At 48.6% G+C, this 26611-nt stretch overlaps 1 protein-coding gene across 2 annotated transcripts in view; it reads left to right on the top strand.

The window, feature by feature from the left end:
• The window catches only part of LOC138852380 (somatostatin receptor type 5-like), a 121732-nt gene that overhangs the window by 11695 nt on the left and 83426 nt on the right, over positions 1 to 26611 (top strand). For both annotated transcript variants that reach the window (XM_070082693.1, XM_070082692.1), the window contains exon 2: positions 25144 to 25234. In XM_070082693.1, coding sequence (XP_069938794.1) covers positions 25144 to 25234 — 91 coding nt within the window. The remainder of the gene's footprint in view (positions 1 to 25143; positions 25235 to 26611) is intronic.

Genomic DNA, 26611 nt, shown 5'->3' with positions numbered 1-26611 from the left:
GGCCCTACAGTAGCCCAGAAACTAACCTGTGCTATAAGTGGGGCCCTACAGTAGCCCAGAAACTAACCTGCAGTATAAGCGGGGCCCTACAGTAGCCCAGAAACTAACCTGTGGTATAAATGGGGCCCTACAGTAGCCCAGAAAATAACCTGTGGTATAAGTGGGGCCCTACAGTAGCCCAGAAACTAACCTGTGGTATAAGTGGGGCCCTACAGTAGCCCAGAAACTAACCTGTGGTATAAGCGGGGCCCTACAGTAGCCCAGAAACTAACTTGTGGTATAAGTGGGGCCCTACAGTAGCCCAGAAACTAACCTGCAGTATAAGCGGGACCCTACAGTAGCCCAGAAACTAACCTGTGGTATAAGTGGGGCCCTACAGTAGCCCAGAAACTAACCTGTGGTATAAGTGGGGCCCTACAGTAGCCCAGAAACTAACCTGTGGTATAAGTGGGGCCCTACAGTAGCCCAGAAAATAACCTGCAGTATAAGCGGGGCCCTACAGTAGCCCAGAAAATAACCTGCTGTATAAGCGAGGCCCTACAGTAGCCCAGAAAATAACCTGCTGTATAAGCGAGGCCCTACAGTAGCCCAGAAAATAACCTGCTGTATAAGCGAGGCCCTACAGTAGCCCAGAAAATAACCTGCAGTATAAGCGGGGCACTACAGTAGCCCAGAAAATAACCTGCTGTATAAGCGAGGCCCTACAGTAGCCCAGAAAATAACCTGCTGTATAAGCGAGGCCCTACAGTAGCCCAGAAAATAACCTGCTGTATAAGCGAAGCCCTACAGTAGCCCAGAAAATAACCTGCAGTATAAGCGAGGCCCTACAGTAGCCCAGAAAATAACCTGCTGTATAAGCGAGGCCCTACAGTAGCCCAGAAAATAACCTGCTGTATAAGCGAGGCCCTACAGTAGCCCAGAAAATAACCTGCAGTATAAGCGAGGCCCTACAGTAGCCCAGAAAATAACCTGCAGTATAAGTGGGGCCCTACAGTAGCCCAGAAAATAACCTGCAGTATAAGCGAGGCCCTACAGTAGCCCAGAAAATAACCTGCAGTATAAGCGGGGCCCCTACAGTAGCCCAGAAAATAACCTGCAGTATAAGCGGGGCCCTACAGTAGCCCAGAAAATAACCTGCAGTATAAGTGGGGCCCTACAGTAGCCCAGAAAATAACCTGCAGTATAAGCGAAGCCCTACAGTAGCCCAGAAAATAACCTGCAGTATAAGCGGGGCCCTACAGTAGCCCAGAAAATAACCTGCAGTATAAGCGGGGCCCTACAGTAGCCCAGAAAATAACCTGCAGTATAAGCGGGGCCCTACAGTAGCCCAGAAAATAACCTGCAGTATAAGCGGGGCCCTACAGTAGCCCAGAAAATAACCTGCAGTATAAGCGGGGCCCTACAGTAGCCCAGAAAATAACCTGCAGTATAAGCGGGGCCCTACAGTAGCCCAGAAAATAACCTGCTGTATAAGCGAGGCCCTACAGTAGCCCAGAAAATAACCTGCTGTATAAGCGAGGCCCTACAGTAGCCCAGAAAATAACCTGCTGTATAAGCGAGGCCCTACAGTAGCCCAGAAAATAACCTGCAGTATAAGTGGGGCCCCTACAGTAGCCCAGAAAATAACCTGCTGTATAAGCGAGGCCCTACAGTAGCCCAGAAAATAACCTGCTGTATAAGCGAGGCCCTACAGTAGCCCAGAAAATAACCTGCTGTATAAGCGAGGCCCTACAGTAGCCCAGAAAATAACCTGCAGTATAAGCGAGGCCCTACAGTAGCCCAGAAAATAACCTGCTGTATAAGCGAGGCCCTACAGTAGCCCAGAAAATAACCTGCAGTATAAGCGAGGCACTACAGTAGCCCAGAAAATAACCTGCTGTATAAGCGAGGCCCTACAGTAGCCAAGAAAATAACCTGCAGTATAAGCGAGGCCCTACAGTAGCCCAGAAAATAACCTGCTGTATAAGTGGGGCCCTACAGTAGCCCAGAAAATAACCTGCAGTATAAGCGAGGCCCTACAGTAGCCCAGAAAATAACCTGCAGTATAAGTGGGGCCCTACAGTAGATCAGAAACTAACCTGTGGTATAAGCGAGGCCCTACAGTAGCCCAGAAAATAACCTGCAGTATAAGCGAGGCCCTACAGTAGCCCAGAAAATAACCTGCAGTATAAGTGGGGCCCTACAGTAGCCCAGAAAATAACCTGCAGTATAAGCGAGGCCCTACAGTAGCCCAGAAAATAACCTGCAGTATAAGCGAGGACCTACAGTAGCCCAGAAAATAACCTGCAGTATAAGCGGGGCCCTACAGTAGCCCAGAAAATAACCTGCTGTATAAGCGAGGCCCTACAGTAGCCCAGAAAATAACCTGCTGTATAAGCGAGGCCCTACAGTAGCCCAGAAAATAACCTGCAGTATAAGCGGGGCCCTACAGTAGCCCAGAAAATAACCTGCAGTATAAGCGAGGCCCTACAGTAGCCCAGAAAATAACCTGCTGTATAAGCGAGGCCCTACAGTAGCCCAGAAAATAACCTGCAGTATAAGCGGGGCCCTACAGTAGCCCAGAAAATAACCTGCAGTATAAGCGGGGCCCTACAGTAGCCCAGAAAATAACCTGCAGTATAAGCGGGGCCCTACAGTAGCCCAGAAAATAACCTGCAGTATAAGTGGGGCCCTACAGTAGCCCAGGAAATAACCTGCAATATAAGCGAGGCCCTACAGTAGCCCAGAAAATAACCTGCAGTATAAGTGGGGCCCTACAGTAGCCCAGAAAATAACCTGCAGTATAAGCAGGGCCCTGCAGTAGCCCAGAAACTAACCTGTGGTATAAGCGAGGCCCTACAGTAGCCCAAAAACTAACCTGTGGTATAAACGGGGCCCTACAGTAGCCCAAAAACTAACCTGTGGTATAAACGGGGCCCTACAGTAGCCCAGAAAACTAACCTGTGGTATAAGCGAGGCCCTACAGTAGCCCAGAAAACTAACCTGTGGTATAAGCGAGGCCCTACAGTAGCCCAAAAAATAACCTGCAGTATAAGCGAGGCCCTACAGTAGCCCAGAAAACTAACCTGTGGTATAAGCGAGGCCCTACAGTAGCCCAGAAACTAACCTGTGGTATAAGCGGGGCCCTAAAGTAGCCCAGAAACTAACTTGTGGTATAAGTGGGGCCCTACAGTAGCCCAGAAACTAACCTGCAGTATAAGCGGGGCTCTACAGTAGCCCTGAAACTAACCTGTGGTATAAGTGGGGCCCTACAGTAGCCCAGAAAATAACCTGTGGTATAAGCAGGGCCCTACAGTAGCCCAGAAATTAACCTGTGGTATAAGTGGGGCCCTACAGTAGCCCAGAAACTAACCTGCGGTATAAGCGAGGCCCTACAGTAGCCCAACAGTAGCCCAGAAAACTAACCTGCAGTATAAGCGAGGCCCTACAGTAGCCCAGAAAATAACCTGCAGTATAAGCGGGGCCCTACAGTAGCCCAGAAAATAACCTGCAGTATAAGCGAGGCCCTACAGTAGCCCAACAGTAGCCCAGAAAACTAACCTGCAGTATAAGCGAGGCCCTACAGTAGCCCAGAAAATAACCTGCAGTATAAGCGGGGCCCTACAGTAGCCCAGAAAATAACCTGCAGTATAAGCGAGGCCCTACAGTTGCCCAGAAAATAACCTGCAGTATAAGCGAGGCCCTACAGTAGCCCAGAAAACTAACCTGCAGTATAAGCGAGGCCCTACAGTAGCCCAGAAAATAACCTGCAGTATAAGCGGGGCCCTACAGTAGCCCAGAAAATAACCTGCAGTATAAGCGGGGCCCTACAGTAGCCCAACAGTAGCCCAGAAAACTAACCTGCAGTATAAGCGAGGCCCAACAGTAGCCCAGAAAATAACCTGCAGTATAAGCGGGGCCCTACAGTAGCCCAGAAAATAACCTGCAGTATAAGCGAGGCCCTACAGTAGCCCAGAAAATAACCTGCAGTATAAGCGAGGCCCTACAGTAGCCCAGAAAACTAACCTGCAGTATAAGCGAGGCCCTACAGTAGCCCAGAAAATAACCTGCAGTATAAGCGAGGCCCTACAGTAGCCCAGAAAATAACCTGCAGTATAAGCGAGGCCCTACAGTAGCCCAGAAAATAACCTGCTGTATAAGCGGGGCCCTACAGTAGCCCAGAAAATAACCTGCAGTATAAGCGGGGCCCTACAGTAGCCCAGAAAATAACCTGCTGTATAAGCGAGGCCCTACAGTAGCCCAGAAAATAACCTGCTGTATAAGCGAGGCCCTACAGTAGCCCAGAAACTAACCTGCTGTATAAGCGAGGCCCTACAGTAGCCCAGAAAATAACCTGCAGTATAAGCGGGGCCCCTACAGTAGCCCAGAAAATAACCTGCAGTATAAGCGAGGCCCTACAGTAGCCCAGAAAATAACCTGCAGTATAAGCGGGGCCCTACAGTAGCCCAGAAAATAACCTGCTGTATAAGCGAGGCCCTACAGTAGCCCAGAAAATAACCTGCTGTATAAGCGAGGCCCTACAGTAGCCCAGAAAATAACCTGCTGTATAAGCGAGGCCCTACAGTAGCCCAGAAAATAACCTGCAGTATAAGCGGGGCACTACAGTAGCCCAGAAAATAACCTGCTGTATAAGCGAGGCCCTACAGTAGCCCAGAAAATAACCTGCTGTATAAGCGAGGCCCTACAGTAGCCCAGAAAATAACCTGCTGTATAAGCGAGGCCCTACAGTAGCCCAGAAAATAACCTGCAGTATAAGCGAGGCCCTACAGTAGCCCAGAAAATAACCTGCTGTATAAGCGAGGCCCTACAGTAGCCCAGAAAATAACCTGCAGTATAAGCGAGGCCCTACAGTAGCCCAGAAAATAACCTGCAGTATAAGCGAGGCCCTACAGTAGCCCAGAAAATAACCTGCAGTATAAGTGGGGCCCTACAGTAGCCCAGAAAATAACCTGCTGTATAAGCGAGGCCCTACAGTAGCCCAGAAAATAACCTGCAGTATAAGCGAGGCCCTACAGTAGCCCAGAAAATAACCTGCAGTATAAGTGGGGCCCTACAGTAGCCCAGAAAATAACCTGCTGTATAAGCGAGGCCCTACAGTAGCCCAGAAAATAACCTGCTGTATAAGCGAGGCCCTACAGTAGCCCAGAAAATAACCTGCAGTATAAGCGGGGCCCTACAGTAGCCCAGAAAATAACCTGCTGTATAAGCGAGGCCCTACAGTAGCCCAGAAAATAACCTGCAGTATAAGCGGGGCCCTACAGTAGCCCAGAAAATAACCTGCAGTATAAGTGGGGCCCTACAGTAGCCCAGGAAATAACCTGCACTATAAGCAGGGCCCTGCAGTAGCCCAGAAACTAACCTGTGGTATAAGCGAGGCCCTACAGTAGCCCAAAAACTAACCTGTGGTATAAACGGGGCCCTACAGTAGCCCAGAAACTAACCTGCAGTATAAGCGGGGCCCTACAGTAGCCCAGAAAATAACCTGCAGTATAAGCGAGGCCCTACAGTAGCCCAGAAAATAACCTGCAGTATAAGCGGGGCCCTACAGTAGCCCAGAAACTAACCTGTGGTATAAGCGAGGCCCTACTGTGTCCCAGAAACTAACCTGTGGTATAAGCGAGGCCCTACAGTAGCTCAGAAACTAACCTGTGGTATAAGGGAGGCCCTACAGTAGCGCAAAAACTAACCTGTGGTATAAGCGAGGCCCTACAGTAGCCCAGAAACTAACCTGTGGTATAAGCGAAGCCCTACAGTAGCCCAGAAACTAACCTGTGGTATAAGTGGGGCCCTACAGTATCCCAGAAACTAACCTGTGGTATAAGCGAGACCCTACAGTAGCCCAGAAACTAACCTGTGGTATAAGTGGGGCCCTACAGTAGCCCAGAAACTAACCTGTGGTATAAGCGAGGCCCTACAGTAGCCCAAAAACTAACCTGTGGTATAAGTGGGGCCCTACAGTAGCCCAGAAACTAACCTGCGGTATAAGTGGGACCCTACAGTAGCCCAAAAACTAACCTGTGGTATAAGTGGGGCCCTACAGTAGCCCAGAAAATAACCTGCGGTATAAGTGGGGCCCTACAGTAGCCCAGAAACTAACCTGCGGTATAAGCGGGGCCCTACAGTAGCCCAGAAAATAACCTGTGGTATAAGTGGGGCCCTACAGTAGCCCAGAAACTAACCTGTGGTATAAGTGGGGCCCTACAGTAGCCCAGAAACTAACCTGTGCTATAAGTGGGGCCCTACAGTAGCCCAGAAACTAACCTGCAGTATAAGCGGGGCCCTACAGTAGCCCAGAAACTAACCTGTGGTATAAATGGGGCCCTACAGTAGCCCAGAAAATAACCTGTGGTATAAGTGGGGCCCTACAGTAGCCCAGAAACTAACCTGTGGTATAAGTGGGGCCCTACAGTAGCCCAGAAACTAACCTGTGGTATAAGCGGGGCTCTACAGTAGCCCAGAAACTAACTTGTGGTATAAGTGGGGCCCTACAGTAGCCCAGAAACTAACCTGCTGTATAAGCGGGACCCTACAGTAGCCCAGAAACTAACCTGTGGTATAAGTGGGGCCCTACAGTAGCCCAGAAAATAACCTGTGGTATAAGCGGGGCCCTACAGTAGCCCAGAAACTAACCTGTGGTATAAGTGTGGCCCTACAGTAGCCCAGAAACTAACCTGCGGTATAAGCGAGGCCCTACAGTAGCCCAGAAAACTAACCTGCGGTATAAGCGAGGCCCTACAGTAGCCCAGAAAATAACCTGCAGTATAAGCGGGGCCCTACAGTAGCCCAGAAAATAACCTGCGGTATAAGCGGGGCCCTACAGTAGCCCAGAAAATAACCTGCAGTGTAAGTGAGGCCCTACAGTAGCCCAGAAAATAACCTGCAGTATAGGTGGGGCCCTACAGTAGCCCAGAAAATAACCTGCAGTATAAGTGGGGCCCTACAGTAGCCCAGAAAATAACCTGCAGTATAAGTGGGGCCCTACAGTAGCCCAGAAAATAACCTGCAGTATAGGTGGGGCCCTACAGTAGCCCAGAAAATAACCTGCAGTATAAGTGGGGCCCTACAGTAGCCCAGAAAATAACCTGCAGTATAAGTGGGGCCCTACAGTAGCCCAGAAAATAACCTGCAGTATAGGTGGGGCCCTACAGTAGCCCAGAAAACTAACCTGCAGTATAATTGGGGCCCTACAGTAGCCCAGAAAATAACCTGCAGTATAAGTGGGGCCCTACAGTAGCCCAGAAAATAACCTGCAGTATAGGTGGGGCCCTACAGTAGCCCAGAAAATAACCTGCAGTATAAGTGAGGCCCTACAGTAGCCCAGAAAATAACCTGCAGTATAAGCGAGGCCCTACAGTAGCCCAGAAAATAACCTGCAGTATAAGCGAGGCCCTACAGTAGCCCAGAAAATAACCTGCAGTATAGGTGGGGCCCTACAGTAGCCCAGAAAATAACCTGCAGTATAAGCGGGGCCCTACAGTAGCCCAGAAAATAACCTGCAGTATAGGTGGGGCCCTACAGTAGCCCAGAAAATAACCTGCAGTATAAGCGGGGCCCTACAGTAGCCCAGAAAATAACCTGCAGTATAAGCGAGGCCCTACAGTAGCCCAGAAAATAACCTGCAGTATAAGTGAGGCCCTACAGTAGCCCAGAAAATAACCTGCAGTATAAGCGGGGCCCTACAGTAGCCCAGAAAATAACCTGCTGTATAAGCGAGGCCCTACAGTAGCCCAGAAAATAACCTGCAGTATAAGTGGGGCCCTACAGTAGCCCAGAAAATAACCTGCAGTATAAGCGAGGCCCTACAGTAGCCCAGAAAATAACCTGCAGTATAAGCGAGGCCCTACAGTAGATCAGAAAATAACCTGTGGTATAAGCGAGGCCCTTCAGTAGCCCAGAAAATAACCTGCAGTATAAGCGAGGCCCTACAGTAGATCAGAAAATAACCTGTGGTATAAGCGAGGCCCTACAGTAGCCCAGAAAATAACCTGCAGTATAAGCGAGGCCCTACAGTAGCCCAGAAAATAACCTGCAGTATAAGCGAGGCCCTACAGTAGCCCAGAAAATAACCTGCAGTATAAGCGAGGCCCTACAGTAGCCCAGAAAATAACCTGCAGTATAAGCGAGGCCCTTCAGTAGCCCAGAAAATAACCTGCAGTATAAGCGAGGCCCTACAGTAGCCCAGAAAATAACCTGCAGTATAAGCGAGGCCCTACAGTAGATCAGAAACTAACCTGTGGTATAAGCGAGGCCCTACAGTAGCCCAGAAAATAACCTGCAGTATAAGCGAGGCCCTACAGTAGCCCAGAAAATAACCTGCAGTATAAGCGAGGCCTTTCAGTAGATCAGAAACTAACCTGTGGTATAAGCGAGGCCCTACAGTAGCCCAGAAAATAACCTGCAGTATAAGCGAGGCCCTACAGTAGATCAGAAACTAACCTGTGGTATAAGCGAGGCCCTACAGTAGCCCAGAAAATAACCTGCAGTATAAGCGAGGCCCTACAGTAGCCCAGAAAATAACCTGCAGTATAAGCGAGGCCCTTCAGTAGATCAGAAACTAACCTGTGGTATAAGCGAGGCCCTACAGTAGCCCAGAAAATAACCTGCAGTATAAGCGAGGCCCTACAGTAGATCAGAAACTAACCTGTGGTATAAGCGAGGCCCTACAGTAGATCAGAAACTAACCTGTGGTATAAGAGAGGCCCTACAGTAGCCCAGAAAATAACCTGCAGTATAAGCGAGGCCCTACAGTAGATCAGAAACTAACCTGTGGTATAAGCGAGGCCCTTCAGTAGCCCAGAAAATAACCTGCAGTATAAGCGAGGCCCTACAGTAGATCAGAAACTAACCTGTGGTATAAGCGAGGCCCTACAGTAGCCCAGAAAATAACCTGCAGTATAAGCGAGGCCCTACAGTAGCCCAGAAAATAACCTGCAGTATAAGCGAGGCCCTACAGTAGATCAGAAACTAACCTGTGGTATAAGCGAGGCCCTACAGTAGCCCAGAAAATAACCTGCAGTATAAGCGAGGCCCTACAGTAGCCCAGAAAATAACCTGCAGTATAAGCGAGGCCCTTCAGTAGATCAGAAACTAACCTGTGGTATAAGCGAGGCCCTACAGTAGCCCAGAAAATAACCTGCAGTATAAGCGAGGCCCTACAGTAGATCAGAAACTAACCTGTGGTATAAGCGAGGCCCTACAGTAGCCCAGAAAATAACCTGCAGTATAAGCGAGGCCCTACAGTAGCCCAGAAAATAACCTGCAGTATAAGCGAGGCCCTTCAGTAGATCAGAAACTAACCTGTGGTATAAGCGAGGCCCTACAGTAGCCCAGAAAATAACCTGCAGTATAAGCGAGGCCCTACAGTAGATCAGAAACTAACCTGTGGTATAAGCGAGGCCCTACAGTAGCCCAGAAAATAACCTGCAGTATAAGCGAGGCCCTACAGTAGATCAGAAACTAACCTGTGGTATAAGCGAGGCCCTACAGTAGCCCAGAAAATAACCTGCAGTATAAGCGGGGCCCTACAGTAGCCCAGAAAATAACCTGCAGTATAAGCGGGGCCCTACAGTAGCCCAGAAAATAACCTGCAGTATAAGCGAGGCCCTACAGTAGCCCAGAAAATAACCTGCAGTATAAGCGAGGCCCTACAGTAGCCCAGAAAATAACCTGCAGTATAAGCGAGGCCCTTCAGTAGCCCAGAAAATAACCTGCAGTATAAGCGAGGCCCTACAGTAGCCCAGAAAATAACCTGCAGTATAAGCGAGGCCCTACAGTAGATCAGAAACTAACCTGTGGTATAAGCGAGGCCCTACAGTAGCCCAGAAAATAACCTGCAGTATAAGCGAGGCCCTACAGTAGATCAGAAACTAACCTGTGGTATAAGCGAGGCCCTACAGTAGCCCAGAAAATAACCTGCAGTATAAGCGAGGCCCTACAGTAGCCCAGAAAATAACCTGCAGTATAAGCGAGGCCCTTCAGTAGCCCAGAAAATAACCTGCAGTATAAGCGAGGCCCTACAGTAGATCAGAAACTAACCTGTGGTATAAGCGAGGCCCTACAGTAGCCCAGAAAATAACCTGCAGTATAAGCGGGGCCCTTCAGTAGCCCAGAAAATAACCTGCAGTATAAGCGAGGCCCTACAGTAGATCAGAAACTAACCTGTGGTATAAGCGAGGCCCTACAGTAGCCCAGAAAATAACCTGCAGTATAAGCGGGGCCCTACAGTAGCCCAGAAAATAACCTGCAGTATAAGCGGGGCCGTACAGTAGCCCAGAAAATAACCTGCAGTATAAGCGGGGCCCTACAGTAGCCCAGAAAATAACCTGCAGTATAAGCGAGGCCCTACAGTAGCCCAGAAAATAACCTGCAGTATAAGCGGGGCCGTACAGTAGCCCAGAAAATAACCTGCAGTATAAGCGGGGCCCTACAGTAGCCCAGAAAATAACCTGCAGTATAAGCGGGGCCCTTCAGTAGCCCAGAAAATAACCTGCAGTATAAGCGAGGCCCTACAGTAGCCCAGAAAATAACCTGCAGTATAAGCGAGGCCCTACAGTAGCCCAGAAAATAACCTGCAGTATAAGCGAGGCCCTACAGTAGCCCAGAAAATAACCTGCAGTATAAGCGAGGCCCTACAGTAGCCCAGAAAATAACCTGCAGTATAAGCGAGGCCCTACAGTAGCCCAGAAAATAACCTGCAGTATAAGCGGGGCCCTTCAGTAGCCCAGAAAATAACCTGCAGTATAAGCGAGGCCCTACAGTAGCCCAGAAAATAACCTGCAGTATAAGCGAGGCCCTACAGTAGCCCAGAAAATAACCTGCAGTATAAGCGAGGCCCTACAGTAGCCCAGAAAATAACCTGCAGTATAAGCGAGGCCCTACAGTAGCCCAGAAAATAACCTGCAGTATAAGCGAGGCCCTACAGTAGCCCAGAAAATAACCTGCAGTATAAGCGAGGCCCTTCAGTAGCCCAGAAAATAACCTGCAGTATAAGCGAGGCCCTACAGTAGCCCAGAAAATAACCTGCAGTATAAGCGAGGCCCTACAGTAGCCCAGAAAATAACCTGCAGTATAAGCGAGGCCCTACAGTAGCCCAGAAAATAACCTGCAGTATAAGCGGGGCCCTACAGTAGCCCAGAAAATAACCTGTGGTATAAGCGGGGCCCTACAGTAGCCCAGAAAATAACCTGCAGTATAAGCGAGGCCCTACAGTAGCCCAGAAAATAACCTGCAGTATAAGCGAGGCCCTACAGTAGCCCAGAAAATAACCTGCAGTATAAGTGGGGCCCTACAGTAGCCCAGAAAATAACCTGTGGTATAAGTGGGGCACTACAGTAGCCCAGAAAATAACCTGTGGTATAAGCGGGGCCCTACAGTAGCCCAGAAAATAACCTGCAGTATAAGCGGGGCCCTACAGTAGCCCAGAAAATAACCTGCAGTATAAGCGGGGCCCTACAGTAGCCCAGAAAATAACCTGTGGTATAAGTGGGGCCCCTACAGTAGCCCAGAAAATAACCTGTGGTATAAGTGGGGCCCCTACAGTAGCCCAGAAAATAACCTGCAGTATAAGTGGGGCCCTACAGTAGCCCAGAAAATAACCTGTGGTATAAGTGGGGCCCTACAGTAGCCCAGAAAATAACCTGCAGTATAAGTGGGGCCCTACAGTAGCCCAGAAAATAACCTGTGGTATAAGTGGGGCCCCTACAGTAGCCCAGAAAATAACCTGCAGTATAAGTGGGGCCCTACAGTAGCCCAGAAAATAACCTGTGGTATAAGTGGGGCCCCTACAGTAGCCCAGAAAATAACCTGCAGTATAAGTGGGGCCCTACAGTAGCCCAGAAAATAACCTGTGGTATAAGTGGGGCCCTATAGTAGCCCAGAAAATAACCTGCAGTATAAGTGGGGCCCTACAGTAGCCCAGAAAATAACCTGTGGTATAAGTGGGGCCCCTACAGTAGCCCAGAAAATAACCTGCAGTATAAGTGGGGCCCTACAGTAGCCCAGAAAATAACCTGCAGTATAAGCGGGGCCCTACAGTAGCCCAGAAAATAACCTGTGGTATAAGTGGGGCCCTACAGTAGCCCAGAAAATAACCTGCAGTATAAGCGGGGCCCTACAGTAGCCCAGAAAATAACCTGCTGTATAAGCGGGGCCCTACAGTAGCCCAGAAAATAACCTGTGGTATAAGTGGGGCCCCTACAGTAGCCCAGAAAATAACCTGCAGTATAAGTGGGGCCCTACAGTAGCCCAGAAAATAACGTGTGGTATAAGTGGGGCCCCAACAGTAGCCCAGAAAATAACCTGCAGTATAAGTGGGGCCCTACAGTAGCCCAGAAAATAACCTGCAGTATAAGCGGGGCCCTACAGTAGCCCAGAAAATAACCTGCAGTATAAGTGGGGCCCTACAGTAGCCCAGAAAATAACCTGCAGTATAAGCGGGGCCCTACAGTAGCCCAGAAAATAACCTGCAGTATAAGCGGGGCCCTACAGTAGCCCAGAAAATAACCTGTGGTATAAGTGGGGCCCCTACAGTAGCCCAGAAAATAACCTGCAGTATAAGTGGGGCCCTACAGTAGCCCAGAAAATAACCTGTGGTATAAGTGGGGCCCCTACAGTAGCCCAGAAAATAACCTGCAGTATAAGTGGGGCCCTACAGTAGCCCAGAAAATAACCTGTGGTATAAGTGGGGCCCTATAGTAGCCCAGAAAATAACCTGCAGTATAAGTGGGGCCCTACAGTAGCCCAGAAAATAACCTGTGGTATAAGTGGGGCCCCTACAGTAGCCCAGAAAATAACCTGCAGTATAAGTGGGGCCCTACAGTAGCCCAGAAAATAACCTGCAGTATAAGCGGGGCCCTACAGTAGCCCAGAAAATAACCTGTGGTATAAGTGGGGCCCTACAGTAGCCCAGAAAATAACCTGCAGTATAAGCGGGGCCCTACAGTAGCCCAGAAAATAACCTGCTGTATAAGCGGGGCCCTACAGTAGCCCAGAAAATAACCTGTGGTATAAGTGGGGCCCCTACAGTAGCCCAGAAAATAACCTGCAGTATAAGTGGGGCCCTACAGTAGCCCAGAAAATAACCTGTGGTATAAGTGGGGCCCCAACAGTAGCCCAGAAAATAACCTGCAGTATAAGTGGGGCCCTACAGTAGCCCAGAAAATAACCTGCAGTATAAGCGGGGCCCTACAGTAGCCCAGAAAATAACCTGCAGTATAAGTGGGGCCCTACAGTAGCCCAGAAAATAACCTGCAGTATAAGCGGGGCCCTACAGTAGCCCAGAAAATAACCTGCAGTATAAGCGGGGCCCTACAGTAGCCCAGAAAATAACCTGTGGTATAAGTGGGGCCCCTACAGTAGCCCAGAAAATAACCTGCAGTATAAGTGGGGCCCTACAGTAGCCCAGAAAATAACCTGTGGTATAAGTGGGGCCCCTACAGTAGCCCAGAAAATAACCTGCAGTATAAGCGGGGCCCTACAGTAGCCCAGAAAATAACCTGTGGTATAAGTGGGGCCCCTACAGTAGCCCAGAAAATACCTGCAGTATAAGTGGGGCCCTACAGTAGCCCAGAAAATAACCTGTGGTATAAGTGGGGCCCCTACAGTAGCCCAGAAAATAACCTGCAGTATAAGTGGGGCCCTACAGTAGCCCAGAAAATAACCTGTGGTATAAGTGGGGCCCCTACAGTAGCCCAGAAAATAACCTGCAGTATAAGTGGGGCCCTACAGTAGCCCAGAAAATAACCTGCAGTATAAGTGGGGCCCTACAGTAGCCCAGAAAATAACCTGCAGTATAAGCGGGGCCCTACAGTAGCCCAGAAAATAACCTGTGGTATAAGTGGGGCCCTACAGTAGCCCAGAAAATAACCTGCAGTATAAGCGGGGCCCTACAGTAGCCCAGAAAATAACCTGCTGTATAAGCGGGGCCCTACAGTAGCCCAGAAAATAACCTGCAGTATAAGCGGGGCCCTACAGTAGCCCAGAAAATAACCTGTGGTATAAGTGGGGCCCCTACAGTAGCCCAGAAAATAACCTGCAGTATAAGCGGGGCCCTACAGTAGCCCAGAAAATAACCTGTGGTATAAGTGGGGCCCTACAGTAGCCCAGAAAATAACCTGCAGTATAAGTGGGGCCCTACAGTAGCCCAGAAAATAACCTGTGGTATAAGTGGGGCCCTACAGTATCCCAGAAAATAACCTGCAGTATAAGCGAGGCCCTACAGTAGCCCAGAAAATAACCTGCAGTATAAGTGGGGCCCTACAGTAGCCCAGAAAATAACCTGCAGTATAAGTGGGGCCCTACAGTAGCCCAGAAAATAACCTGCAGTATAAGTGGGGCCCTACAGTAGCCCAGAAAATAACCTGCAGTATAAGTGGGGCCCTACAGTAGCCCAGAAAATAACCTGCAGTATAAGCGAGGCCCTACAGTAGCCCAGAAAACTAACCTGCAGTATAAGTGGGGCCCTACAGTAGCCCAGAAAATAACCTGCAGTATAAGTGAGGCCCTACAGTAGCCCAGAAAATAACCTGCAGTATAAGTGGGGCCCTACAGTAGCCCAGAAAATAACCTGCAGTATAAGTGGGGCCCTACAGTAGCCCAGAAAATAACCTGCAGTATAAGTGAGGCCCTACAGTAGCCCAGAAAATAACCTGCAGTATAAGTGGGGCCCTACAGTAGCCCAGAAAATAACCTGCAGTATAAGTGAGGCCCTACAGTAGCCCAGAAAATAACCTGCAGTATAAGTGGGGCCCTACAGTAGCCCAGAAAATAACCTGCAGTATAAGTGGGGCCCTACAGTAGCCCAGAAAATAACCTGCAGTATAAGCGGGGCCCTACAGTAGCTCAGAAACTAACCTGTGGTATAAGCGAGGCCCTACAGTAGCCCAGAAACTAACCTGTGGTATAAGCGAGGCCCTACAGTAGCCCAGAAACTAACCTGTGGTATAAGCGAGGCCCTACAGTAGCTCAGAAACTAACCTGTGGTATAAGCGGGGCCCTACAGTAGCTCAGAAACTAACCTGTGGTATAAGCGAGGCCCTACAGTAGCTCAGAAACTAACCTGTGGTATAAGCGAGGCCCTACAGTAGCTCAGAAACTAACCTGTGGTATAAGCGAAGCCCTACAGTAGCTCAGAAACTAACCTGTGGTATAAGCGAGGCCCTACAGTAGCTCAGAAACTAACCTGTGGTATAAGCGGGGCCCTACAGTAGCTCAGAAACTAACCTGTGGTATAAGCGGGGCCCTACAGTAGCTCAGAAACTAACCTGTGGTATAAGCGGGGCCCTACAGTAGCCCAGAAACTAACCTGTGGTATAAGCGAGGCCCTACAGTAGCTCAGAAACTAACCTGTGGTATAAGCGAGGCCCTACAGTAGCTCAGAAACTAACCTGTGGTATAAGCGAGGCCCTACAGTAGCCCAAAAAATAACCTGCAGTATAAGCGGGGCCCTACAGTAGCCCAGAAACTAACCTGTGGTATAAGCGAGGCCCTACAGTAGCCCAAAAAATAACCTGCAGTATAAGCGGGGCCCTACAGTAGCTCAGAAACTAACCTGTGGTATAAGCGAGGCCCTACTGTGTCCCAGAAACTAACCTGTGGTATAAGCGAGGCCCTACAGTAGCTCAGAAACTAACCTGTGGTATAAGGGAGGCCCTACAGTAGCGCAAAAACTAACCTGTGGTATAAGCGAGGCCCTACAGTAGCCCAGAAACTAACCTGTGGTATAAGCGAAGCCCTACAGTAGCCCAGAAACTAACCTGTGGTATAAGTGGGGCCCTACAGTAGCCCAGAAAATAACCTGTGGTATAAGTGGGGCCCTACAGTATCCCAGAAACTAACCTATGGTATAAGCGAGACCCTACAGTAGCCCAGAAACTAACCTGTGGTATAAGTGGGGCCCTACAGTAGCCCAGAAACTAACCTGTGGTATAAGCGAGGCCCTACAGTAGCCCAAAAACTAACCTGTGGTATAAGTGGGGCCCTACAGTAGCCCAGAAACTAACCTGCGGTATAAGTGGGACCCTACAGTAGCCCAAAAACTAACCTGTGGTATAAGTGGGGCCCTACAGTAGCCCAGAAAATAACCTGCGGTATAAGTGGGGCCCTACAGTAGCCCAGAAACTAACCTGCGGTATAAGCGGGGCCCTACAGTAGCCCAGAAAATAACCTGTGGTATAAGTGGGGCCCTACAGTAGCCCAGAAACTAACCTGTGGTATAAGTGGGGCCCTACAGTAGCCCAGAAACTAACCTGTGCTATAAGTGGGGCCCTACAGTAGCCCAGAAACTAACCTGTGCTATAAGTGGGGCCCTACAGTAGCCCAGAAACTAACCTGTGCTATAAGTGGGGCCCTACAGTAGCCCAGAAACTAACCTGTGCTATAAGTGGGGCCCTACAGTAGCCCAGAAACTAACCTGCAGTATAAGCGGGGCCCTACAGTAGCCCAGAAACTAACCTGTGGTATAAATGGGGCCCTACAGTAGCCCAGAAAATAACCTGTGGTATAAGTGGGGCCCTACAGTAGCCCAGAAAATAACCTGTGGTATAAGTGGGGCCCTACAGTAGCCCAGAAACTAACCTGTGGTATAAGCGGGGCCCTACAGTAGCCCAGAAACTAACTTGTGGTATAAGTGGGGCCCTACAGTAGCCCAGAAACTAACCTGTGGTATAAGCGGGACCCTACAGTAGCCCAGAAACTAACCTGTGGTTTAAGCGGGACCCTACAGTAGCCCAGAAAATAACCTGCAGTGTAAGTGAGGCCCTACAGTAGCCCAGAAAATAACCTGCAGTATAAGTGGGGCCCTACAGTAGCCCAGAAAATAACCTGTGGTATAAGCGGGGCCCTACAGTAGCCCAGAAACTAACCTGTGGTATAAGCGGGACCCTACAGTAGCCCAGAAAATAACCTGCAGTGTAAGTGAGGCCCTACAGTAGCCCAGAAAATAACCTGCAGTACAAGTGAGGCCCTACAGTAGCCCAGAAAATAACCTGCAGTATAAGTGAGGCCCTACAGTAGCCCAGAAAATAACCTGCAGTATAAGTGAGGCCCTACAGTAGCCCAGAAAATAACCTGCAGTATAAGCGGGGCCCTACAGTAGCCCAGAAAATAACCTGCAGTATAAGTGAGGCCCTACAGTAGCCCAGAAAATAACCTGCAGTATAAGTGAGGCCCTACAGTAGCCCAGAAAATAACCTGCAGTGTAAGTGAGGCCCTACAGTAGCCCAGAAAATAACCTGCAGTATAAGTGAGGCCCTACAGTAGCCCAGAAAATAACCTGCAGTATAAGTGAGGCCCTACAGTAGCCCAGAAAATAACCTGCAGTATAAGTGAGGCCCTACAGTAGCCCAGAAAATAACCTGCAGTATAAGTGAGGCCCTACAGTAGCCCAGAAAATAACCTGCAGTATAAGTGAGGCCCTACAGTAGCCCAGAAAATAACCTGCAGTGTAAGTGAGGCCCTACAGTAGCCCAGAAAATAACCTGCAGTGTAAGTGAGGCCCTACAGTAGCCCAGAAAATAACCTGCAGTGTAAGTGAGGCCCTACAGTAGCCCAGAAAATAACCTGCAGTGTAAGTGAGGCCCTACAGTAGCCCAGAAAATAACCTGCAGTGTAAGTGAGGCCCTACAGTAGCCCAGAAAATAACCTGCAGTGTAAGTGAGGCCCTACAGTAGCCCAGAAAATAACCTGCAGTGTAAGTGAGGCCCTACAGTAGCCCAGAAAATAACCTGCAGTGTAAGTGAGGCCCTACAGTAGCCCAGAAAATAACCTGCAGTATAAGTGAGGCCCTACAGTAGCCCAGAAAATAACCTGCAGTGTAAGTGAGGCCCTACAGTAGCCCAGAAAATAACCTGCAGTATAAGCGGGGCCCTACAGTAGCCCAGAAAATAACCTGCAGTATAAGTGAGGCCCTACAGTAGCCCAGAAAATAGCCTGCAGTGTAAGTGAGGCCCTACAGTAGCCCAGAAAATAACCTGCAGTGTAAGTGAGGCCCTACAGTAGCCCAGAAAATAACCTGCAGTGTAAGTGAGGCCCTACAGTAGCCCAGAAAATAACCTGCAGTGTAAGTGAGGCCCTACAGTAGCCCAGAAAATAACCTGCAGTGTAAGTGAGGCCCTACAGTAGCCCAGAAAATAACCTGCAGTGTAAGTGAGGCCCTACAGTAGCCCAGAAAATAACCTGCAGTGTAAGTGAGGCCCTACAGTAGCCCAGAAAATAACCTGCAGTGTAAGTGAGGCCCTACAGTAGCCCAGAAAATAACCTGCAGTGTAAGTGAGGCCCTACAGTAGCCCAGAAAATAACCTGCAGAATAAGTGAGGCCCTACAGTAGCCCAGAAAATAACCTGCAGTGTAAGTGAGGCCCTACAGTAGCCCAGAAAATAACCTGCAGTATAAGCGGGGCCCTACAGTAGCCCAGAAAATAACCTGCAGTATAAGTGAGGCCCTACAGTAGCCCAGAAAATAACCTGCAGTGTAAGTGAGGCCCTACAGTAGCCCAGAAAATAACCTGCAGTATAAGTGGGGCCCTACAGTAGCCCAGAAAATAACCTGCAGTATAAGTGAGGCCCTACAGTAGCCCAGAAAATAACCTGCAGTGTAAGTGAGGCCCTACAGTAACCCAGAAAATAACCTGCAGTATAAGCGGGGCCCTACAGTAGCCCAGAAAATAACCTGCAGTATAAGCGGGGCCCTACAGTAGCCCAGAAAATAACCTGCAGTATAAGTGAGGCCCTACAGTAGCCCAGAAAATAACCTGCAGTATAAGTGGGGCCCTACAGTAGCCCAGAAAATAACCTGCAGTATAAGTGGGGCCCTACAGTAGCCCAGAAAATAACCTGCAGTATAAGTGGGGCCCTACAGTAGCCCAGAAAATAACCTGCAGTATAAGTGGGGCCCTACAGTAGCCCAGAAAATAACCTGCAGTATAAGTGGGGCCCTACAGTAGCCCAGAAAATAACCTGCAGTATAAGCGGGGCCCTACAGTAGCCCAGAAAATAACCTGCAGTATAAGCGGGGCCCTACAGTAGCCCAGAAACTAACCTGTGGTATAAGCGAGGCCCGACAGTAGCCCAAAAACTAACCTGTGGTATAAGCGAGGCCCTACAGTAGCCCAAAAACTAACCTGTGGTATAAGCGAGGCCCTACAGTAGCCCAAAAACTAACCTGTGGTATAAGCGAGGCCCTACAGTAGCCCAAAAACTAACCTGTGGTATAAGCGAAGCCCTGCAGTAGCCCAGAAACTAACCTGTGGTATAAGTGGGGCCCTATAGTATCCCAGAAACTTACTTGTGGTATAAGCGAGGCCCTACAGTAGCCCAGAAACTAACCTGTGGTATAAATGGGGCCCTACAGTAGCCCAGAAACTAACCTGTGGTATAAGCGAGGCCCTACAGTAGCCCAAAAACTAACCTGTGGTATAAGTGGGGCCCTACAGTAGCCCAGAAACTAACCTGCGGTATAAGTGGGACCCTACAGTAGCCCAGAAACTAACCTGTGGTATAAGTGGGGCCCTACAGTAGCCCAGAAAATAACCTGTGGTATAAGTGGGGCCCTACAGTAGCCCAGAAAATAACCTGCGGTATAAGTGGGGCCCTACAGTAGCCCAGAAACTAACCTGTGGTATAAGTGGGGCCCTACAGTAGCCCAGAAAATAACCTGCGGTATAAGTGGGGCCCTACAGTAGCCCAGAAACTAACCTGTGGTATAAGTGGGGCCCTACAGTAGCCCAGAAAATAACCTGCGGTATAAGTGGGGCCCTACAGTAGCCCAAAAACTAACCTGTGGTATAAGTGGGGCCCTACAGTAGCCCAGAAAATAACCTGCGGTATAAGTGGGGCCCTACAGTAGCCCAGAAACTAACCTGTGGTATAAGTGGGGCCCTACAGTAGCCCAGAAACTAACCTGCGGTATAAGTGGGGCCCTACAGTAGCCCAGAAACTAACCTGCGGTATAAGTGGGGCCCTACAGTAGCCCAGAAACTAACCTGCGGTATAAGTGGGACCCTACAGTAGCCCAGAAACTAACCTGCGGTATAAGTGGGGCCCTACAGTAGCCCAAAAACTAACCTGTGGTATAAGTGGGACCCTACAGTAGCCCAAAAACTAACCTGTGGTATAAGTGGGGCCCTACAGTAGCCCAGAAACTAACCTGTGGTATAAGTGGGGCCCTACAGTAGCCCAGAAACTAACCTGTGGTATAAGCGAGGCCCTACAGTAGTCCTACAGTAGCCCAGAAACTAACCTGCGGTATAAGTGGGGCCCTACAGTAGCCCAGAAACTAACCTGTGGTATAAGCGAGGCCCTACAGTAGTCCTACAGTAGCCCAGAAACTAACCTGTGGTATAAGCGAGGCCCTACAGTAGTCCTACAGTAGCCCAGAAACTAACCTGTGGTATAAGCGAGGCCCTACAGTAGTCCTACAGTAGCCCAGAAACTAACCTGTGGTATAAGCGAGGCCCTACAGTAGTCCTACAGTAGCCCAGAAACTGACCTGTGGTATAAGCGAATCCCTACAGTAGTCCTACAGTAGCCCAGAAACTAACCTGTGGTATAAGCGAGGCCCTACAGTAGTCCTACAGTAGCCCAGAAACTAACCTGTGGTATAAGCGAGGCCCTACAGTAGTCCTACAGTAGCCCAGAAACTAACCTGTGGTATAAGCGAGGCTCTACAGTAGTCCTACAGTAGCCCAGAAACTAACCTGTGGTATAAGCGAGGCCCTACAGTAGTCCTACAGTAGCCCAGAAACTAACCTGTGGTATAAGCGAGGCCCTACAGTAGTCCTACAGTAGCCCAGAAACTAACCTGTGGTATAAGCGAGGCCCTACAGTAGTCCTACAGTAGCCCAGAAACTAACCTGTGGTATAAGCGAGGCCCTACAGTAGTCCTACAGAAGCCCAGAAACTAACCTGTGGTATAAGCGAGGCCCTAAAGTAGTCCTACAGTAGCCCAGAAACTAACCTGTGGTATAAGCGAGGCCCTACAGTAGTCCTACAGTAGCCCAGAAACTAACCTGTGGTATAAGCGAGGCCCTACAGTAGTCCTACAGTAGCCCAGAAACTAACCTGTGGTATAAGCGAGGCCCTACAGTAGTCCTACAGTAGCCCAGAAACTAACCTGTGGTATAAGCGAGGCCCTACAGTAGTCCTACAGTAGCCCAGAAACTAACCTGTGGTATAAGCGAGGCCCTACAGTAGTCCTACAGTAGCCCAGAAACTAACCTGTGGTATAAGCGAGGCCCTACAGTAGTCCTACAGTAGCCCAGAAACTAACCTGTGGTATAAGCGAGGCCCTACAGTAGTCCTACAGTAGCCCAGAAACTAACCTGTGGTATAAGCGAGGCCCTACAGTAGTCCTACAGTAGCCCAGAAACTAACCTGTGGTATAAGCGAGGCCCTACAGTAGTCCTACAGTAGCCCAGAAACTAACCTGTGGTATAAGCGAGGCCCTACAGTAGTCCTACAGTAGCCCAGAAAGGTTAATGATATAACTACGTCAGTGACGAGAGCTTAATAAGCTTAGGACTAATTAATACTGGAAACTTTTAATTATTCTCAAGTTATTTTTAATAAGACCGAACCTTAATGACCTCCTTTCAGAAGGTCTTATTAGGAGTGGTCCTTATACCCTCACCTATCAGAGTCTTGTTATATCTCACCCTTAATGACCTTCTTCGGTAATAACCTAATTCTAATTTAACCCTAACGAACCCAGTAATGGGTCTCATTAGAATGGAACCCTAATGATTTTGATATTAGAAATATATAAGGGTAAGACAGGTGTAAACAAAAGCCTTATAAATAAAATATTTGAGGGTTCGAGTAAGAACCAGAAATAAGGAATTCAAATTAGATAAATTTAGATTTAGAAAAACAAAGTACTGATTTTTAGAGTTGTCGATGAGTACATAAATAACACGCACATAGAAGAGAGAGGAGCTTAGGACGATGTTTCGGTCCGATTTGGACCATTTACAAAGTCACACTGACAGAAAGGAGAGGAGGAAGCCGTATATATAGGCCAGCAGCCAGGGACGGGACAAGAGAGGTAGTGTTGGAGGTAGTAGTAGTAGTACTAGTAGTAGTAGTAGTAGTAGTAGTAGTAGTAGTAGAGTCAGTCAAATGCTAAGAAAGAGGAGCTAGGGGCCCACGAGGGAGCTAAGGGCCCACGAGGGAGTTAGGGGCCCACAGAGGGAAGGAGCAAGAACACAGAGGGGAAAAATGATAAAAGAACAAATACCGTCGAAGCAGCTAAAACTTTGGATAGCTTTAAAAAGAGATTGGAGATACATATATGAATGATTAGTACCTGAGGTGAAGCTAATTCTTGGATAGCTTTGGGAAGGGGTCAAGCAATTAGGCGGGTGGGGATGGTTGGTTTTGAGAAGGACTTACCTTGTATGGGCCAGTAGGCCTGCTGCAGTGTTCCTCCGTTCATATGTTTTTATGTTCTTAATGAGGGCCTTAATGAGGGTCTTTTTAAAACTATACTTGATAACCCTCTCAGAGGGTCTTACTAAACTTAATGACTCTCTCAGAGGGTCTTACTAAACTTAATGACTCTCTCAGAGGGTCTTACTAAACTTAATGACTCTCAGAGGGTCTTACTAAACTTAATGACTCTCTCAGAGGGTCTTACTAAACTTAATGACTCTCAGAGGGTCTTACTAAACTTAATGACTCTCTCAGAGGGTCTTACTAAACTTAATGACTCTCAGAGGGTCTTACTAAACTTAATGACTCTCTCAGAGGGTCTTACTAAACTTAATGACTCTTTCAGAGGGTCTTACTAAACTTAATGACTCTCAGAGGGTCTTACTAAACTTAATGACTCTCTCAGAGGGTCTTACTAAACTTAATGACTCTTTCAGAGGGTCTTACTAAACTTAATGACTCTCAGAGGGTCTTACTAAACTTAATGACTCTCTCAGAGGGTCTTACTAAACTTAATGACTCTCTCAGAGGGTCTTACTAAACTTAATGACTCTCTCAGAGGGTCTTACTAAACTTAATGACTCTCTCAGAGGGTCTTACTAAACTTAATGACTCTCAGAGGGTCTTACTAAACCTAAACTTAATGGTCTTCTCTGTGGGTCTTAATATACTTTACTACCCTCTTTAAATAACCTCTTACCCCGGTAATGGCTCTCAATCCATGATGAGAATCTTTTGCGTTATGCCTTTACTAAACATGTAATGAAGAGCTTTGAAAAGAGTAAAGCTTAAACCTCCTTACATAGATGTACTCACCTGATGTACTAACGTAGTTGCAGTGGGCGTGCAAGTACCTCCCGGTAGTGCCACGGTAGTTACAGGCGCCACCCGGCAGTATGCTACTACCCAGGCTGGCTCAGGGAAGCAGCCAGCTTTCTCAGTTGCGATAATTGATCTTCCCAGCAATATTTTCGTTGTTAAATGCACGCTCACGATTTTCTTTAATATATTGTGTGGATATACAAAAAAATATTCTCCCTCGTCGTGTAAATTGTGTTAGACAACAGGTAGCAATTACTGAAGCTATTTCCAGAGAAGGAAGATCTCTCCTACTGGTAGGAAGATTTCTCCTCCTGGTACAAAGGCCTCCCTGACCTGATGACCTGTGCTTTCTTCATATAACGTGACCTCTCTCCTCCTCCTCGCTTACTCGCTGACCTGGTGCAAAATATCCCTCCAGCATCACCTGGTCGTGATACCTAATCGTTGACTCGTTGCGCTAGTCACCCCTCGGTGACCTGACTACCATTTATGAGGTTCAAGAAAGGAGCGGAGGAACGAGGTGAAGCAAGACCGGCGATAAACACTGGAAGGTGAGATTGAAAGCAATTACAGACATTCTCTGTGCCTCGTTCCATCACCAGGCGAACGTGATTTATATCTAATCAGTTCGCTTACTTTGACTGACTGAGCTTCAAGCTCTTCAAGTGGATTTATCACATGTCTAATTTAGGCACGCAGCTCATTTCACTCCCCCAGGATGCGCCTCGCAGCAGTCCCCTACTTCTCAGGTACCCATTTACTGCTAGGTGAGCAGGGACAGCAGGTGTAGGGAGACTGACCTCATACGCCTCGCCTCATCAAGGTACCCAAATTGCATCCTTTCGGCTGAGTCGAACGCTCTACCTTTGAGCTAGGGATCATCTGAGTGTCTTGTGGCCATCAGCGACCTTTAATTATACCTCTGATTGTAGTCAAGCGCCTGCCAGTGCCCGCCTTGTCAAATTCAGACTACCTGTCAAGAACCAGAAAAATCCATTAACTGAATTATACAACAAGTGTTGTGTATTCGGGAAGCTCCCAAAATCATATAGAAATTATAGCATGAAAAGCCGTATTTTACTTTCTCCAATTTCTCCCCCATCCCAGAAAAAGGCAAATTGGGATTTACGCAGGCCAAATGTAGTTTAAAACTTCCCTCTAAGTAAGACTGACCAATAACAAAGTGCATAACGCCCAAAAATATCTACCACTAGCTGCTTGTTCAAAGCATTTGAGAGGTTGATTCTAAATTATCCCATGTACAGAATGCAGCCGTGTGTCCCTTCGTCCAAGTGGTTCCAAGCATGGAAGGCATGTGTACCATCGCATGACCATTAAACTGTTAGTGATATGCTTGTGTCAGAAGCCAGACAGTAACGTCAGAGTAGTGACAGCAGCGTCAGAGTGGCAACAATAGCGTCAGAACAGCGACAATACTGTCAGAGTAGCTCAATGTGGGACCACCTCTCACAATGACTGTCAGCTGCACACACACCTGCTGCCTCACTGTTCAACAAAGCCGTTCGTGAATCTGGAACTTTATTGCTGATGCCAAATATTTTTGTTGTGTCACTATGTGTGTGTGTGTTCACCTGTTTATGATTGCAGAGGTCTATTCACAGCTCCTGGCTCCGCCTCTTCGCTGGTCGCTACTAGGTCCACTCTCTCCCTGATCCATGAGCTTTATCATGTGTGTGCGTGTGTGTGTGTGTGTGTGTGTGCGTGTGTGTGTGTGTGTGTGTGTGTGTGTGTGTGTGTGTGTGTGTGTGTGTGTGTGTGTGTGTGTGTGTGTGTGATGTCAGTGAAGTTCCGGAAAGGCAGTAAGGGTGCGAGTGATGGTCAATGTGCTTTCTTCACTGCCTCATCATGTAAGAGCCTCATCTCTCTCTCTCACACACAGATACAATGGAATGAAGAGCACCACTAATGTCTTTCTGGCATCACTGGCATCAGCAGACCTCCTCCTGATACTGGTCTGTGTTCCTGTCAAGGTAGGTACATCTTAACAGCAGACCTCCTGCTGATACTGGTCTGTGTTCCTGTCAAGGTAGGTACATCTTAACAGCAGACCTCCTGCTGATACTGGTCTGTGTTCCTGTCAAGGTAGGTACATCTTAACAGCAGACCTCCTGCTGATATTGGTCTGTGTTCCTGTCAAGGTAGGTACATCTCATCAGCAGACCTCCTGCTGATACTGGTCTGTGTTCCTGTCAAGGTAGGTACATCTCATCAGCAGACCTCCTGCTGATACTGGTCTGTGTTCCTGTCAAGGTAGGCACATCTTAACAGCAGACCTCCTGCTGATACTGGTCTGTGTTCCTGTCAAGGTAGGTACATCTCATCAGCAGACCTCCTGCTGATACTGGTCTGTGTTCCTGTCAAGGTAGGTACATCTCATCAGCAGACCTCCTGCTGATACTGGTCTGTGTTCCTGTCAAGGTAGGCACATCTTAACAGCAGACCTCCTGCTGATACTGGTCTGTGTTCCTGTCAAGGTAGGTACATCTCATCAGCAGACCTCCTGCTGATACTGGTCTGTGTTCCTGTCAAGGTAGGTACATCTCATCAGCAGACCTCCTGCTGATACTGGTCTGTGTTCCTGTCAAGGTAGGTACATCTCATCAGCAGACCTCCTGCTGATACTGGTCTGTGTTCCTGTCAAGGTAGGTACATCTCATCAGCAGACCTCCTGTTGATACTGGTCTGTGTTCCTGTCAAGGTAGGCACATCTTAACAGCAGACCTCCTGCTGATACTGGTCTGTGTTCCTGTCAAGGTAGGCACATCTTAACAGCAGACCTCCTGCTGATACTGGTCTGTGTTCCTGTCAAGGTAGGCACATCTTAACAGCAGACCTCCTGCTGATACTGGTCTGTGTTCCTGTCAAGGTAGGCACATCTTAACAGCAGACCTCCTGCTGATACTCGTCTGTGTTCCTGTCAAGGTAGGCACATCTCGTCAGCAGACCTCCTGCTGATACTGGTCTGTGTTCCTGTCAAGGTAGGCACATCTTATCAGCAGACCACCTGCTGATACTGGTCTGTGTTCCTGTCAAGGTAGGCACATCTCGTCAGCAGACCTCCTGCTGATACTGGTCTGTGTTCCTGTCAAGGTAGGTACATCTCATCAGCAGACCTCCTGATACTGGTCTGTGTTCCTGTCAAGGTAGGTACATCTCATCAGCAGACCTCCTGATACTGGTCTGTGTTCCTGTCAAGGTAGGTACATCTCATCAGCAGACCTCCTGATACTGGTCTGTGTTCCTGTCAAGGTAGGTACATCTCATCAGCAGACCTCCTGATACTGGTCTGTGTTCCTGTCAAGGTAGGCACATGTACTCACTTGTACTCAGCTGTACTCATGTAATAT

This window comes from Cherax quadricarinatus, chromosome 7 (assembly GCF_038502225.1).
Source record: "Cherax quadricarinatus isolate ZL_2023a chromosome 7, ASM3850222v1, whole genome shotgun sequence".
NCBI lineage: Eukaryota > Metazoa > Arthropoda > Malacostraca > Decapoda > Parastacidae > Cherax > Cherax quadricarinatus.
The sequence above is the reverse complement of the archived record's forward strand: the minus strand, read 5'-3'. Positions and strand labels throughout refer to the sequence as shown.